The sequence below is a fragment of the Barbatula barbatula genome (genome assembly GCF_947034865.1).
Source record: "Barbatula barbatula genome assembly, chromosome: 2".
In the NCBI taxonomy this organism is placed as follows: domain Eukaryota; kingdom Metazoa; phylum Chordata; class Actinopteri; order Cypriniformes; family Nemacheilidae; genus Barbatula; species Barbatula barbatula.
This window is the reverse complement of record NC_136767.1, coordinates 23,217,265-23,235,065: the sequence shown is the minus strand read 5'-3', so window position 1 is coordinate 23,235,065 and position 17,801 is coordinate 23,217,265. Positions and strand designations below refer to the sequence as shown.

The following is a 17,801-nucleotide window of genomic DNA, read 5'->3' as shown; positions in this document are numbered from 1 at the left end:
ATTACTTTTGTGGAAAGCAACAGCATGTCAAAGATCCTGTCAACACAGCTTAACTGTATTTAACCTAGAACACTCTGAGGAGTGTATATCGCCCCCCTTGGTATGCTGAGTGCAATGCAAAAAGAATGTAAAATCCCATACTGGTAAAGAGATTAGAAAAAACTGAATGATTATTGCACTGTTAGGGGTCATCGGTTAAAGGTCACATGACATGTACATACCAAGTACATATCAACCACTGACAGCCACTGAACTAAAGACAGGAAAAGGATTAGATCATGTGACCACCTGAACAAAACAATTATTGTAAGAATGAATCATGACACGAGTCCCACGGTTTATTAGTATCACAGATTTTAATTAATTATATAAAAAAACAAATCTCAGAAAAGATGAGACAAACACAACATTGGAAATGATAACTCATGCACATAAACTGCATGATGATTTTACAAGCACTCAAAAACTCTCAATCTGATTTCCAGATTTTCTTTGTACATCTAAAGGGCCGTTTACACACAATACATTCTTGTGTTCAGTTTGTGCTACTTGCAACGGGTCCTATTCTCGTATTTTAATTATACACTGATTTCAAAGAAATGTGTTAAATGCACGTCTGGTCATGCATCAAATCTCACTGTTAAAGGTTAAACCTTTGTCTATTTAAAAACGAATGCATTCTGTAGTTTGAAATTGCAATGCATGTAGCTGTTTTTGAACGCAGGAACCTGTTCTGTGTAAATTGCCCTTACATACAGAACACTGATGTTGTCAGGAACAGGGCACGGTTACACAATACAAATAAAAACAATTTGCACTAAAATCATGAAAAAACACTGAAAAGCATATTATCATATGAAAATCATACCATTGTTAATACAAAATGATTAACCTTCAGTTTAAGCATTAACTGAATACCGTACAAACTTATCTATTGAATAAAGCCATTTCATTTAGAACACACTTTTCTACAATTAAACCCCACAAAGGTACACTTCAATATTTCTAAACCAGCATCCATTTCCACTACGTACTAAATACAGGCACCGTACAAACACAATACCAATGTTGTTCTTATATAAAAATGAAATGAAAAACTAAGACCTCACGTCCACTGAAACAGGAAGACAAATTAACTACGGGATGAGTATTACTATAGGATATCAGATGGTCCATTCTTTCAGGACATTTGTGTGTTTATGTGTTAATTTGCAAATACCGGCATCATAAGAGTGTGTGTTTAGTAATGTGCATGCATGAATGTGTGCATGTTTATGCGAGTAGATATGCAAGTAAATTGTTCTTGGTTGGGGTTGGAGCTGCATGTGCAAGTGTGTGTGTGTGTGTTACTCGTCTGGCTTCCTCTTGGGTTTTTTGGGGTTGCTGTGAACGACTTTTGGCTTTGCACAGAGGACAGATTGGAGCGTTCCTGTGGATTTGCTGATGGCAGGACAGGCAAGCCTAAGAGCAGACAACCAATTAAATCTATATATTTCTCTTAATGTCATCATACAGTATCAGTTCAGAAGTGTCAAAAAAATTGAGTAGTGTCTGATTTTATGAACGGCGTGAATTGTTATGTGTAATATTACCAAGTGTATCAAACACTTCTCCAATTTGTTTTAGCATAACTGTGCTCCATAACTGTATTAACAATAATGCTTTTGTCAGAAATGAGAGGCTGCTGACTACAAGTCCTACAACCCATTACTAAATACAGCATTTCATTTCATGGTACCTGAAATTTGGTACCTGCTCTGTTGTTTAAGAACCAGTTGAACGGCAACAGTTGTGTGGAAAATACTGATAGTGACGGAGCCCATTTTTTTTGCGTCAAAAATAGAAGTGAATCCAAAAACACAAATGTGAAAGTATAAGTGTAAAGCACCTTCATTGGTGGAGGCTGCTGCCTGAAGGTTGCCGTCTGCCTGGCGTCCTGTTTACGAGCAGCCTGAAGCTGCTGGGCAGCAGCTGCAGCCGCTGCCAGGGATTCTGGGATAGGAGGCTCCTGGGGTTCTGTCTGCCATTCAGCCTTTTGCTTTTCAAAGTAGCTAAAAGGTGAGATAGAGTACACAAACATTTAAACAATTAAACTCCCACCAATGCATCTACTGTAAAACCCACAAACACAGTCTCTGTCTCTCTCACAATTCTGTGAGTCAGCTTTAAGAATTACTCTGCTGTGAACACACACACCCACTCTCCAATGACTCATTTTGAGGAGTCCCCTTATTTAAACACAGACACACACACACACACACACACACACACACACACACACACACACACACGAACTTTGTTACTAACTCCAAAGACAGCTTCTCCTCTTCCTGGCTGAGGTCGGGAAGTCTCTGTAAGCCGAGGGTCATCCTCAGGGCATCCACGTGTTCTTTCAGGGGTTTGTATTCGTCGTGGAGCCGTCTTGTTGACTCCAGCAGTTTGTTCAAGTCACTCTCAGACTGTTTGATTGTGTTTTCCATCTGGGGGAAGAAATACAGTCTGTCCTTAAATCACAAGGGTGCTAACCTAATAGCTAAGGATCTGACCTGGTAACACTACTGAACTCTTGCACTGCTATAGATAGCCAGACATAGAAAGATATGTGTGGTGATTTTCTGTGTTGTTTACCACATTAATATCAGCATGTATGAGTCGCAGCTCCTCCACATGAGCCATTTTCTCCTGCAGCAGAAGATCCATTTCCTGTTTGTATTCTCTGAGATGTTTCTCCTCCGATTCCAGGGCTTCAAACTCACTCCTGAGACGAGACTTGATCTTCTCCATCTGAATTGTTTTATTTCTACACAATCACACAAAACAAGATAACCAATGCATAAAAACGATGGCAATGCTATGAAATGGCTACTGGTGACAAAGGTTTCATGAATAACATATCAATGTGTAAACAGGAATTCTTAAAACGTAACAATGGCCTGTGTTTAAGGGCTGTTTGAACGCCTTGTCAGTGTGTTAAAACTGTTCTGCAGGAAACGAACCGTTTTCTTTGCGGTTTCGTGTCTAATTACGAAAGCATGCGTCTGCACACTTGTTCAGGTAAAAACAGTGTCACTACATCTTAAAACATATTCGCCATCTAAAACCTCCGCGTTTTTTATATGGACTATCCGTTTCGACCTAGCAACCCGACAGACACAAGGCAGTTGTCAAATGAGCATTTCCCGCATCATTTTCAGATACCATTACACCATGAGCGAAACAAAAGATTCAAAGAAACCTTCCGTTTTCCAAGTGGAAATTAGCCAGATGTTGAACACAGGCTAGCTCGTTCGCTTTAGGTCAATTTCAGAATTTCTTACCGTATTTCTTTGATGTTTTCTAGCTTGCACATTATCTCTTGCTCCTCCGACATGGTGAACTACGAACCCGTATGAGTTTTGTGTGGAAAAATAAGGATGGAGAGAGAGTTGCGGATACCACTCTCATAAAAAAGACAATGGAAATGCTAACCAGCTGTGGACAACGGCAACGCGACGTTGACTACATTTCCCACAATCCACCGGGTCTTAAAGGGACAGCGCACCCGTTAACAAGTGCTGGCCGTACGCTTATTTATACGTTATTTTGAGGTTACGGGTGGATACGGCGTTATGTATGATATACAGACAACACACCAAGCAAGCGTTTTTAAAAAACGTATTTGCTACAGCGCGTTTATCTTTTCCCATTAACTCTCGGTTGCCCTGATCATGTATTTTTAACTCTAGGTTGCTGCATTACCGGAGTTTCTGCGGCTCTAACGTTACCCGTTCGATCGCAGCGACAGGGGGCGTCCGACATGTTGCCGAAGCGCAGGCGGTGGGTGCAGTCGGGGCCGCTGTAGGGAGAGGGGAAGAGAGAGAGAGGGGAAAGAGAGGGGGAGGGAGTGTGTGTGTGTGTGAGAAAGAGAGAGAGAGAGAGAGGAGAGGGAGAGATAGAGAGGGGGAGGGAGAGAGAGAGAGGAGAGTGTGAGAGAGAGAGAGAGAGAGAGAGAGAGAGAGAGAGAGAGAGAGAGAGAGAGAGAGAGAGAGAGAGAGAGGAGATGGGAGGGAGAGGGAGAGAGAGAGAGAGAGAGAGAGAGAGGGAGAGGGAGAGAGAGAGAGGGAGAGGGAGAGAGAGAGAGGGGGAGAGAGAGAGAGAGAGAGCGAGAGAGGGGAGGGAGAGAGAGAGGGGAGGGGGAGAGAGAGAGAGAGAGAGAGAGAGGGGGAGGGGGAGAGAGAGAGAGAGGAGAGCGAGAGAGAGAGAGAGAGAGAGAGAGCGAGAGGGGATGGAGATGGAGATGGATGATAGATGCTTATGTAGCGCGTCCCGCACGTTTGCCGTTATGCTCGGCCGAAGACAAACTTACATCCTCTCGTGACTTTTTTTCTTCCCCCGCCGCTCCACCCATGAAGCAGGACGCAGGGCGAATGAGTGCAAGTGTTCCGGAGCGCGTCGTGATCGCTTCTTTATCCGTCTGATAAATGGTTTTGGAGCTCGCCGCGCCCGCCGGTGCAGGCCCTGCGCTCCAGCGCTGCATCCCGCACATCCAGCGGGTTTTCCGAGTCAGAGTGACCTGCAGCACAGCCGAGTCCAGCTGCGACAGCCCCGACGCCGGCTCCGGTATCACCGTAAACATTGAGGACGGCAAAGAAGAAGATTGCACTAAGGCTAAAGTGAGTATGTGTGTGTGTCGCAGGAGAGCGGGAGCGAGCCGACTCGTGCAAGCTGTTCATTCAGTGCCATTTTGACCGTTTTACCGGCCATTGTGCGAAATGATGCCTTTGTTTATGGTTAATGTTTTGAAAATGTTAAAAAGCGCCGTTGGGATGTTTGTGTGCGGCGAATTGATCTTTAAATCACGCGGAGAACTGATGCTCACGACTCACTTTTTAGTCGGATTTTGAATGGAGTTTGACAAGCTGCGTAACATTTCTAAAGTTCGCCTGTTGACCACTTTAGACAGATAATATGAAACTTATTTCTGCTCTTTATCTACTTCGATTATTAACGAGCGTCAGGTGGTAGATGTGGTATTATAAATGTAGCAAAAATAAGTACGAGTGGCCTTACGAGGAGACAAAGCTCAACGCTCAAGTCAGATGCATTGTCCGACCTCTTAATTGTTTGCCATTGTGTTCAAAGCCCCTGTCTCAACGGTGGCAGATGTGAGTAGGGCACCATATGGATGATGTAACTTCCCCCTGTCTTGTTTTAATCAGAAGAATAAAAAGTGGCCTTTCTCAGAAAACCTGAAGTTCAGAAATAATTCAACACTGGGAACTTTGTGTATTTATATGCTTTTATCTCCCGCTGACTATTTGCTCATATCTGCACCATAAGATGCTGCCACCCACTGGGTCTGTTACACCGAAGGCCTGAGCTTGGAGCTGCACCACGGGCCTTAAATTGGCTTCATCTAGCCAGGAGCTTCAGCGAAGAGACTCTCTCCACTTGTTGCTATGAGACAAACCAGCATAAACCCGTGTGTGAGCGAGTGCATGGTGGCCTTGCTGATTGTAAGCCTGTGTTGTGGAGGAGGTGAGGAGAAGAGAAAGCAAAAAGAGAAGGAAAACAAGGCAGATGTGAAAGGGGAAGAGCGACGAAAGAAAAAGGAGAAGGAGGGAGATTTTTGAAAGGGATGACAGATCTGGTTCTTGTCATTTCAGTGTACTTCAGCTGTTTTGCTGCCGGCCGCTTGAATTACGGCATATTGTGTTATGTTAATTTTGAGATATGACTCGTTTGTTTAAAAAAAATGTCAGGTCTGGTCGTGTTGGGCTCACTGAAACCTGCCCACACATGACAGGTCTCTTGTTTTTCAGTGAGGTGGGCATTGTTTCTCACTATGCTGCAGATGTCTCCCTGCAGTGAGGGACCCTTGCTGTGTTTGTTCATCGACTCCTGTATATGACGTCGAACTTCTGCAAAGAATGATTGTTACCAACCTCTGCTCTCTTACAACCTCTGGACTCAAACATTATCCCACCCACTCAGCAGCAGTTCCCTGTTCAGTTCTGGATATGGCCAAGTCGTGTGCATGGAGAGCGTAAATTTACATCAGACGTGTATGACCGAGCAGCTCAGTTTAGATATTCCCACGTATTTAAGACACAGAAGTCTTTATTGTCTTAGGTTCTTTCAGTACTGGGCTACTGTGTTCAATTATATTTGCTCTTAAAGGTATAGTTCACCCAAAAATGATACCCACCCACCCTTATGTCATTGCAATCTTAAGAAAGAAAGTCATATAGGTTTGAAATGACACAATATTTGTGTGAACTATGCCTTTAACCTGAGGTAGCAAACATTTCATTTTAAGGTTTTCGCTCTGGTCGGTGGCGTGTCTCAGTTTCTCAGTATGCATTGGTGGACCGCTGTCAGTGACTGTGTAATGCAGCTTATCTGAGAACAGTTGTTAAAGATGTGATCCCAGACCCGTGGCTTGCGAGTGCAGACGATGCGGTTCAGTGCCCAGGGGAACATGCTGCTGGAGACAGCGTCACGACTCATAGCGGCAGCTATGTCACGTTGGGGAGGAAACTCTTCAATACGGCACATCTGCAGAGAGAGAGAGAGAGAGAGAGTCAGATAAACTGTCATTTTAAAGTGATGTTATGTGACTTTCATGTCTCTAATGCAAACAAACCGACACTTATAACACTCAGACTCTTGCTGTTCATCGCCCTCTCTCTGAAAGCTGTAGCGCTGCTTGCGTGGGTGTTTATTAGTGAAGCATGCTCGTGCAGTTGTTGATGCGTGCATTACAGCTTTGCGGATGAAGCTCTGCATGGTTTTGTGTAGTTTAAATCTAATACGTGCGCTGTGTGTTTGCATGCGTTTGGCTTTCCCAGAAAACACTGCGTTGTGTTAGTCGTGACTGCTAAAAAGCAGTTAGCCCGATGACAGGGCTGCGTTGCTAGGCAACCTGTGTCATGAGCGCAGAGGAGCCTCTCGTAGCTGGATGGTGCTATCGGTTTTCTCTCTACACAGGCATACGTACATACGTACACACAGGCACACAAACACTCACTCTCAACCTACACATGCACATCCCTCAACCCCACACGAAAACAAACAGTGAAACACACACATGCATGTTCGCATAGACTGTCGCACACTTCACAGACATAAGCTTGAAAAAGCACTGGATGAAAACCTTGTTTTTTTTTGTTTATACAGAATAGTACATGCTGAAAATGTGTGTGGGAGTTAACATAATTTAGCGATCTGTTACAGTTAAACGTTTATTAGTGGTGATGTGAAATTCAGGGGTTCAAAATGTCATGAATGTGTTCTTGTGTTTGCTTCAAAACAAGTTCATTAGTTACGGTTTCATTTCCCTTTAGGGATGTACAACCGTGGACCTGCCGAAAACTATGTTCTCTTTTCGGTCATAATTACGTTGTTCACATTACTGAAACCCATGAATTGAGCATTTTTTTTCTTAGTTTGATGAGGAGTTAAACTATAGATAGACCCAATTATGTGTGTGTCTTCTGTTTTAGTATGCTATATGCTGTATAAATTTCCCATGACTCACAATACATACCGTGGGACAGTTGTGGCATAAGGGCACGTGCGTCATGGCGATTGTCTTCTAAGAATATTCTCTCCTCTGTAAACTGGCTGACTTAATAATAATGAGCTTACAAATCAGACCAAATTAATAGTGATTTATGAAACAAAAAAAGCATGAAATGGCACTATTAAGATTTAATAGCTATTCTACATTTAAAAGAATATAGGTTTCCATACAACAACCATAATGATAACAATACCAATACAGAGGAACAGTATTGTTGAGATGAATAAAACATCGACAGCCATTCTAAGGGTTCATGCATTTGAAAAAGCTTAGAGAAGTGGGGCACCGATGTATTGGCCACCGATATTAATCTGCCAATATTGGATTAGTTTTATCCCAATATCCATATCCATATCGGCAATATCGTGAAAGAGGCAGATACCGATTGTTTATTAAATAACGGCATGGAGGCCATTAGTTGGATGTCTGAATAATCCAACGTTTTTCTCTGAGCGAAATAATTAAATAGCAACAGCACAGACTTAATTTAAGTTTATTAAAGAAATGTGCAATGTTAAGTCTAAGATGAGGTAATGTTGTTAATAAAATAAATATTGGATAGCAAATATCACCTTTGAAGATTGTCACGTTGCCTTATTGTATTTGTGTCTTAACTTAAAATCTTAAATGGATCCAATTCACTTTCAGTAAAATGCAGTCTCCTGTTGAGCAAGCCAACAAGGCACTGTAGAGAGGAACCCAAACTCCAATGATAAATAAATGGAGAATAAAAACCTTGTGAGAAACCAGTCTCAGCTGGGAGGGCCAGGTCCCCTCTGACGTGTTCAGCTGCACTCATCGACTTTAAAGTTTTTGAATTAAAGTTACTGACTAAATGTTTATGAAAAATAGGTACATGCAAACTTAATAGTTGTGAACTTCAAACTCCTGTCATGTGATGCAAGTTTAGCATGAAATACTAATTATTATCAATTTAGCATTAATGTGACAAGTTGTGTGTCTTTGCTCTTGGTTGGGGATGGAGTTACCTGGGCAGGGATAGTCAGATGGTCACTTTGCTCTTGGGTGGTGATGCAATTCCATGAGCTGGAGCTGGGATGGTCAGTCAGTCTGTAGGCTCTAGCAGGAGGAGCTGGCATAGATGTATCTGGCATAATCTCTAGTTAATAGTATCTTATAAACAGCGGTTGGTTAAATAGTCAACCTTCATCATTTTACTGCTGATTTCATTTAAAGGCTTTAAAACTCACAATTGTTGTGTTCATTTGTGTGTTTGTAAAACCCGGAAGCGAGTTAGCATTTTAGCACTTCCGGTTCCATCGACCCAAAGTCAATGGGTTTTTCAAAGAGGTTTGGGTTAAATGCCTAAAATAAGGTCTGTGCTTTATAAAACCTCAAGATTTTTTAATGTTTTATTCTATGACATAAAACACACCAGATATTACCTGCTTGTGTTTTTACAGTCTCTTATGCTGCTTTCACATGCTCTCGGAATTATCGTAAATATGGGTTTTCCGAGGTGAAAATAGCACATTGTCGCGTTTCCCACTAGGAAGTTTGGAAATCATTTTGATACCCGAGTTTCCGAGATGGGCGGGCGATATACAATCAACATGGTGGATAAATCTTATCCGTTACAGATAAGATTTATTAGTTTTTCCTCAACTGCTTCATTGTCTTGTCGTTAAACTATTACATATATTCATTTCTGCATTTGGCAGACAATTTTATCAAAAGTGACTTGCATTGCATTATACTATACGTCTGTTTCTAAGTATGTGAAACATATATGAATAATCATTTGAAGCATGCTGTATGTTTTATACATCTGCGAAAAATAGCATGTATTTCACCAATTTTCCAGAATAGTCAGCAAGCTGTCTAGTAAAACTATACAGTAGGATGTATGGTTGAAAACTATTACCATATAACATTTCCCCCAGAGTAATTCATTGCCAGGGAAATTTTTTTAAACGTACGTTTGAAGAAGTTGTTAGAGGCTTGGTGGATATGGCGTTAATATCGACAATATCATAGTGTAGTCTGTTTATAGCCTAATTCTAGCGTTTTACTTCTGGTGATCGTATTTAGGCTGTACACAAAATAAAACAATATTTGCTATATTTAAATATTATCTTAATAGTTTTTATTAGAAATTCTGAAGCATTGGATTGTCAGTGCACATCTGCTAACAGCTAGCTCTAATCTAATAGGTCAGCCTGTCCTGTTCAGCCAATTACGTGTGGGGAGAGTGAGAAGTCCCAGCATTCTTTGCGTCACAAAAGTGTTTTGACTTGTGTTAACAGTCTTGTGTCTGACAGTTAGATCATTCTGACCATATATTTTTTCTCTTTACCAGGAGTACATTGTGTCCCTGATCAGTCCTGTACACAAGCACAGAGAGCGATTAACGCTGTGGCTTCAGCGACGTCTACATGCCCTGCGTGCAGCTATTGAGTATGAGAGTTGTGCCGTGGTGCAGGTTAGGGACCATGCGCTGGAGCTTCAGGGAGGTCATGCGCAGGTAATAGCTGCATGCGCTATGCTGCAGCGCCTCAAGATGGAGCACCGCGGCTGCCGTGACCCCCAGCCCTCGCCTGGCACTGCCGGCCAAGACACTCCAGAAGAAGAAGAAGAAGAGGAGGACGAAGAAGCTGGAGAAGAGGGAAGCAGTTCAGAGAGCGAAGGAGAAGCACGACTGCAGAGCTGGGGTTCAGGAGGTGTCAGCACAGCATTGCCAGGAGATGGGGCAACAGGAAGGAGACGAGAGCCGCTCATAGCAACCAAACCTCACCGGCAGCTATGTCGATCGCCTTGTTTGGATCGGCCCAGCTTCAGCCAAAGCAGCACCTTGCAGGAGCTACGTGCAGATGACACGCGCAGCGAACCCTCGCAGAGAACGCCGTCCCTGGCACCCCCCACAACTGGAGCCCAGCCGACCTTACGACAAACCAGCGATCGAGACTACCAAACCAAAATGGACTTTGCTTTAAAACTGGGTTACTCTGGAGAGCAGGTAGAATCTGTTTTGAGTAAACTGGGACCCAGCGCGTTAATCAACGATGTGTTAGCTGAGCTGGTGCGGCTGGGGAATAAAGGAGAAGGGGAGAGCCAGGGAGGAGTGGCAATAGCCAGTTTAGCACCGCGGGCAACAGGAGCCAAAGAAGCCGTAAGTCCTGAGGCATCTCTGGAGGAGGACACACCAGACACGTATGACAACCTGCGACCAATCGTGATTGATGGATCCAATGTTGCCATGAGGTAAATAAAGTTTATTAACCATGAACAAAAATAAGGAGGGATGTGATTATGTGGGTGGTTAAGGGGTAAAAGTAAGATGCATTCGTGATGCAGGCAAGATGTAAGATTATAAAAGCATAATTTGTATTCAGAATAGCAATCACTGATGAATCATGTGTATTAAAACCAAGAATGTGGATTAAAGATTAAATAGTTACAAAGAGGACTTTTACAGTTGTAAATAGTGAAATTTGAATTGTTGCAAGAAGACTTGTGAAAGTTATTGTTTTGAAATGCTCTCGGTGTGTCTTCCATATCTGATCAGTGGATGAATTTAGTGTGTGTGTAATTTGATGTCGGTAATATTATTTTGTAGCCATGGAAACAAAGAGGTGTTCTCATGCCTGGGCATCCAACTGGCTGTTGATTGGTTCCTGGAGAAGGGCCACAAAGACATCACAGTCTTCGTCCCAGCATGGCGGAAAGAACAGTCAAGACCTGACGCACCAATCAAAGGTAACACAGAAACGGCATAATATTCTGTTCCTTTAACAAGTATCCAATTTTCAAAAGTATGTTTGTTTGTGGTACAGTAAGGTTCTAAAGTTTAAGACCACAAGTGATATGGTTTTATTTTGCTTTTAATTTCAATATGTTACGAATAACATTGTCATCATAACAAATGTCGTGGAAATCTGCACTGAATTTGTTTTATTGGTTGTTAAAGTGGTTGTCACAATATCACATTTTACTACACAATTATTGTGGCTGATACTACACAATATTATTGTGATATGTTTTACATTTTTTTTAAACAAGTAAGTAATGCTATCATTCAAATTCCTCTTTAATTTCATATTTTATGGTTTAAATTTTTTCAAAGCTTTATATTATTGAAATCATGGATATTAATACATATCAATGGCATCTCTCAAAAATGCATGTGTTTCCTCAAAGAACTGTTTTTATTTGCATGTATGAACTCTTATGAGGAGCTGCCATGTGTCCAGTGAGATCGTCCATCTGTGCTGTGATGTTTATACAAGTTTGCGTATGTCAGTCTGTGAGGTCACAGGAAGTGATGATGTGTGATGTCACCCTTGTCCTCAGATCAGGAGATCCTACGGAAGCTGGAGAAGGAAAAAATCCTCGTATTCACTCCGTCTCGCAGAGTCCAAGGCCGACGAGTGGTTTGCTATGACGACCGCTTCATCGTTAAGCTAGCCTGCGATTCAGATGGAATCATCGTGTCCAATGATAACTACAGAGACCTGCAGAATGAAAAACCGGAGTGGAAGAAATTTATAGAGGAACGACTCCTCATGTACAGCTTCGTCAATGACAAGTATGCTTGCTCATAGTTACCATGGTGACGGGTACACACTCATTTGTGTCTTCTGCTCTCCACCCTCGCACCCTTATGGCATCGCTTTCTCTTTCACTCCTCCTTGCTTTCTCACTTGTGTCAACTGATAAATCACTGGTTGTATTTTGTATATAAGCCTTCATTTCCTTTCTGATTCGTTTGCATACGGTTGATTTCTAGCGATGAGGAACGAGAACCCCATCATTTTAATCAGTCGTGATTTTTATTGATAGGCTGTGAATGAAAGAAACAAATATATGCAAGGAATCTAGATTTTGAACTGGTTAGCTGCAAGATTATTATAGTTTACTAAAACTAAAAATATAAAAACATGTTAGTTAATTAAAATCAATTAAAATTGCAGTCTATGTAACATTTTATAAGTTGATGTATTAATCAATAAAACTAAGAACATCTGTAATAACACTGTTTAAGTGATCTCACAGTTATGCATGCATTTGTCTGTATGTTTCGTAGGTTTATGCCTCCTGATGATCCTCTAGGCAGACACGGTCCCAGTCTGGAGAATTTTCTCCGCAAGCGACCAGTCGTTCCAGAACACAAAAAGCAGCCGTGTCCTTATGGTCAGTACAGCAAAAGTAGGAAATTAATTTCTTTATTTCAAAGCCACACAGCATATAACCTGAATGCAAAATTACTGCCATTCCTAGTGTAGTATAAACATGGCATAACCTTCATGCACTGTCAAGGCACTGCGCTTCTGAAGTTTGTTAGTAAACTGTAAAAAAATGCACCTGCTCTAGTTAAACCGACCACTGTTGTTTCCGTCACAGGTAAAAAGTGCACATACGGTCATAAGTGCAAGTACTACCACCCAGAGAGAGCCAATCAACCACAACGGTCAGTCGCAGACGAGCTTCGAGCCTTCGCCAAACTCTCTGCTGTAAAGACAATGAGCGAAGGGGCACTTGCAAAATGTGGCACCTTGGGTCCTTCGTCCAAGGGGGACAGTTCGGAAGCAAAGCGAGTGGCACCAAAGCGCCAGTCTGACCCGAGCATCCGGTCAGTAGCATGTGAACAGGAGGAGAGACTCTGCCCTGCGCGGAAGGCCGAGGCAAATTCTGTACCATCTCTGGTGTCAGCGCTTAGCGTTCCAACCATGCCTTTAACGAAAAGTCATGCGGCCGGAGCTCTGAACACGCGCTCGGCCAGCAGCCCTGTTCCAGGGTCGATGCACTTTACCCACAGCTCACTTGAACATGCTGGCAGTGTGCAGTACCCTCCCATCCTGGTCACCAATAGCCAGGGTGCCTCCGTGGCATACGGCGAGCCGTTCCCCAAGTATGACTCTGTGGTAAGTGACCACGGCTACTATTCCATGGTCAGTGACTTTTCCACCATCAGCCTCCAAGACAGTTTCTGCAGCCTGGAGCAGCCAGAACCTGTTGGGGTAGGCGGCGGAGGAGGTTATCCCGGCAGAGCGCCCAGCATGTGCCCTGAGCCTGGCCGAAGCCATTCGTCAGATTCTTTCTCGTCTTACAGTGGAGAGATGTACCTCAGCTCAATGGAGGGAAGCCTGGATGACAGCCTGAAAGGGCCACCTGCGCAGACGCTACCTTCAGCACAAACACGCCTTCAAGCCTTCGCTCACGGTTTCCACCATGAGGGCTTGACGCGTGTGCAGAGCTATGGTACAGATGAACCCAAACCAGGACCTCGCAAACAGTCTTCAGCTCACTTGGTACCCCACTCCCAGCACCCAGTTGTCGGAGCCCGATCCAGCTGCCCAGGCGACTACCCTCCTCTGTCTCAGAACATGTTGCCTTCTGCCTGCCCAGCACAACAGGGACGCTCTCTAGGCATGACTCGTATGGACAGCATCTCTGATTCGCGACTCTACGAGAGCAACCCTCTGCGGCAACGCAGACCACCGCTTTGCAGAGAGCAGCATGCTAGCTGGGACCCTCTGCCATGCGGTAACGAACCCTATGGTTACGGAGGCTATGGGTTAACAGGAGGCCTTATGCCTTGCTGCGAAAGGGTGATGGTCCGCAGCATGCCAGAGAAGATGGAACAGATATGGAGGTCCCCATGGGATAGCTTGCCACTTTTAACACCCGCCTCTCGTGGGCTGGTGGGGGAGCCCCAAGAGCGGCACCCTATTCCAGAACACCAGTATCAAACGTACCGAAATCTCTGTAACATCTTCCCTGCATATGTGGTCCATTCAGTCATGGAGAAGAACCCTCACATGACCGATCCCCAGCAGCTGGCTGCCGTCATAGTCACAAAATTACGTTCTTGCCACTAAGCATATCATAAATGGCTGCTAACAAAAAAACACAATATACTAGTTTGATGAATGAGAAATGCTTGAATGCCATGAGTATTTTGTTTGACGACAGAACAACCAATATTTAAAGTGGTAGTTCACCCACAAATGGAAATGTTGTCATCATTTATTCATCATTCTGTCTTGGTTATTTTTTTATGTGATGACAAAGCATGAGGACTGAGGTTTTTAAGTTTCTAAATAAATGCCAACCCTTATGGTACTTTATATGGTACTTTTATTGTGCTTTTGTGTTTTGTTTGAAGCTGATAAACCTCAATACCTATTGCAGTTGCAAAACATCTGTCGAGTACAGGAGACCGAGACGGTCATAAAGGTTTGGAAAAGCATGAGTAAATGATGACAGAATTTTCATTTTACGCAAAGTAAACCATTCCTTTAAATATGTTTGCTTTCGGATTGGACACAGCAAATATTCTGAGCAGGTTGGCCAGCATGATAGCATTGGTTGTAAACTCATTTGTTAAGCCATATAAGAGCCGGAATCTTGTATGAAAACATCATTTGTCACAGAAGAGTGAAATCTGTCGAGAGACCCGGGCAACATGAGAGTAGTGGCAAAATGTTTTGCTGAAGTTGGCCCGTGAAAACCTTGCATAAATTCACCAAAAGACTATTCGGATCGACAAAGCAGTGATGCTTGCAAATTAGATGGCAAATCTTGAGAATGTGTTTATTTTGTGGGTGACGATAACATTTATCCTTTGAAAAGGAGTTAAATGAGAGAAATCTCTTAAGTAAACTGATCAGAGATGATCCTGCACAATATGAACAGTATTGTGTGTATATGTGTATTCACTTGCATTTGCGTGTAAATATGATGTGACACTTTATTTTTTGTGTGTGCGTGACGACCTGTGCGATTTCAGAAAGAGGAGAACGAACGCTTGCGTACCTCAAAGCATGAACTTTGAACTTTTATGGCCTTACATTGGAGTGACCTCACCACATATATTAATGTGAATAGTGCTTAATAGTGGAGGTCGCTGTTTCGCATTTATTTTATAAAAGTGAGTTTCTGGGCTCACAAACAAAACTGGGAAAAGAAGGTTTAGATTCAGCAGTTTGGTAGTTTAGTTTGAACCTTTTCATTAGCTGGACTGCCAGGGGTCAAACCTGCTCATTGTAATACGTGACGTCCGCTCGCTTTACGTGTATTTTATGAAAAAGATGGAGCCATTTTAGGATCTGACAATGAGCCAAAAAGATAATCAGTGTAGGTTATCCTGATCAAGATCTGTTTAGACAGCACTAGGTAGTACCTAGTTGGGGTATTTGTTTGTATTTCTTTTAGATATTATGTAGATTAAAGACAGTTTTAGGAGAGCTATGCGGAAGCTTTGTAAGCATGGGCTTTGGTATATCCCAGACAGCATGTTAGCACTGTGCTCGACAGAGAGCACTACTTATGTTTGGCTCATTAGTCAATAACTTTGTGCCAGGTTTCACGAATTGGGGAAAAGAACGCGTCTCTTTGGCAAAATGCTCACGTGCAGCATCTATTTCCTGATTGGTGCCGAGTGACCGCCCCTTTTCATCTGTTCCGCCCTGTAAATTAGCACATCTTGAAGAGAGCGTGAATGTTATTGGTCCAGAGGTGTTCTGGGTGTTTAGAAAAACTTTAAAAATTGCTCCTTCATTTTTTTCACGAGCATACGTGTGGCCCCATGGGGTCCCGTTATTGCACGTGCGAAGGTGTGACACACTGCCTATCTTTCTCTTCCTGTGCGACACACACACGGAACACCAGGCTGTTGTTGGGTTGTTTCTGACATTTGGCTTACAGTTTGCTTGCTGCCTCCCCACCACCTTTCTACCCCAGACACAAAACTCAATCACTTAGATTTCTAATTTAAACACCATTGTTAACACCAAAGGTCTCGTCAAACCAATGATTTAACTATTTTATTATGATTGTCTTGTTTAGCATAGTTTTTGTAAAGTAATATTTAATTTACCTTTAGTTAGGCAAGTAACATTGTTTATGCATGGACCAAATTCAGATGAGAATAAGCAAAACGTGTGGGCCCAGAAGGCAACACAAAGAATGGAAGTTGAAATTTATTTAGTATGTTTCTTTAGAATTGGGTCTCTCCTCTTTCCTTTCTCTGAACTTGGAAGCCAAAGATGAAGGAGATATTTCTAGAGCAGAAAAGTATTTTCTGTCTTATGCTTCTAGGTTCAGACCCTCCTTACAAGCATCTGAGCAGCAAGCAACAACACATCAAATGTCCAGAAATGACCTTTTGCTTGTTGATACAAATTGTATCTATTTCTTGATTGTAAAAATATATTTCTGAGCTGTACAGTATCACTTATGAGTATATATATATATATATCTATATATATTTAAAAAAAGCTTAGTTTTGTCTAAAAAAAGGATAAAGAAATATAATGCCATAATGTCAGTGATACCGTGTGTCACTTGAGTAGCCCATAGAGATGGCTTATTTCCTGCCGGGCAGACCACTACATACAGGGATCTCTCGTTCATTTCTTTCTCTGATTTCTCATCTACTTTCCCACGCCACAGTAAGTAGTGTGCTACACTACAAATGCAGATTACAAGCATCTGTAGATTATTTTGTAGATTTTCTTTAGATGAATGTTAATCTCCGTGGAGCTGAACTTCCTTTCTGTTTCATTGAAGGATTTGGGGGGGCGTGACTTTATATATCATAATTTACTCCACCTCTGTTCTGTCTCTGTTAAAGGTATAGATACAGGAGAGACACGTTCTGATGTTATGAGTGAGCTCCTAATATATTTTTGTCTTTGTAAATATAAAGAATTAATGTAAAACCTCTTGTATATGCACAGTATTAGTGCATTTCACATACACGAAGACTTATCTAAATCTACCAGCTTATCCGAGCAGGACTTTCTCGCATACTCTCACTAAGACTTGGTTGGTTTGCCTCGACAACCACAGTTGGCATAGGCGATCAAATGCAAACATTAGATAACTAATGTAAAAAATGTTGACTTGTGTGTGCACTAGTGTGAATTTATGGTAAATTCACAAACGTTTCACCTGTAACATCATATACCTGCTACAGTCAGAGCCGTTCCAGATTAAAATTTAAAACTTTAGTTTGACGGAATTTGCACAATTTTGTTAAAGTATTTAGCAAATAGGCATGTTTGATCAACTGAAGTTGACGGTGCACCCGCACACATTATCTCACAAGTAACGTGAGCTTTAGCAGAATCTTGTACGGAAAGATGTCCACAAAAACACATCCAACATACACACCTTGTACATGCCTTACAGTTGTACTACTATTGGTTTGTGAGAGTTGAGCATATACTGTAATTGCTTCTTTCTATCACAATGTTAATGATAAAATGAAGAT

General features: G+C 42.3%; 2 protein-coding genes across 2 annotated transcripts; one reads left to right on the top strand and one right to left on the bottom strand.

Moving 5' to 3' along the window:
- Positions 1–1,197: 1,197 nt before the first annotated feature.
- Positions 1,198–3,526, bottom strand: zc4h2 (zinc finger, C4H2 domain containing). The gene is given in 6 exon segments (XM_079451045.1): positions 1,198–1,382; positions 1,384–1,461; positions 1,889–2,051; positions 2,308–2,480; positions 2,629–2,800; positions 3,318–3,526. Coding segments are annotated over 6 exon segments (675 nt in total). The 5' UTR covers positions 3,371–3,526; the 3' UTR covers positions 1,198–1,346.
- Positions 3,527–4,230: 704 nt separating this feature from the next.
- Positions 4,231–15,221, top strand: zc3h12b (zinc finger CCCH-type containing 12B). The gene is made up of 6 exons (XM_079451044.1): positions 4,231–4,652; positions 9,885–10,786; positions 11,142–11,281; positions 11,876–12,110; positions 12,609–12,715; positions 12,926–15,221. The coding sequence occupies exons 1-6, from the start codon at positions 4,461–4,463 to the stop codon at positions 14,401–14,403; spliced, it is 3,054 nt and encodes a 1,017-aa protein (XP_079307170.1). The 5' UTR covers positions 4,231–4,460; the 3' UTR covers positions 14,404–15,221.
- Positions 15,222–17,801: the final 2,580 nt, after the last annotated feature.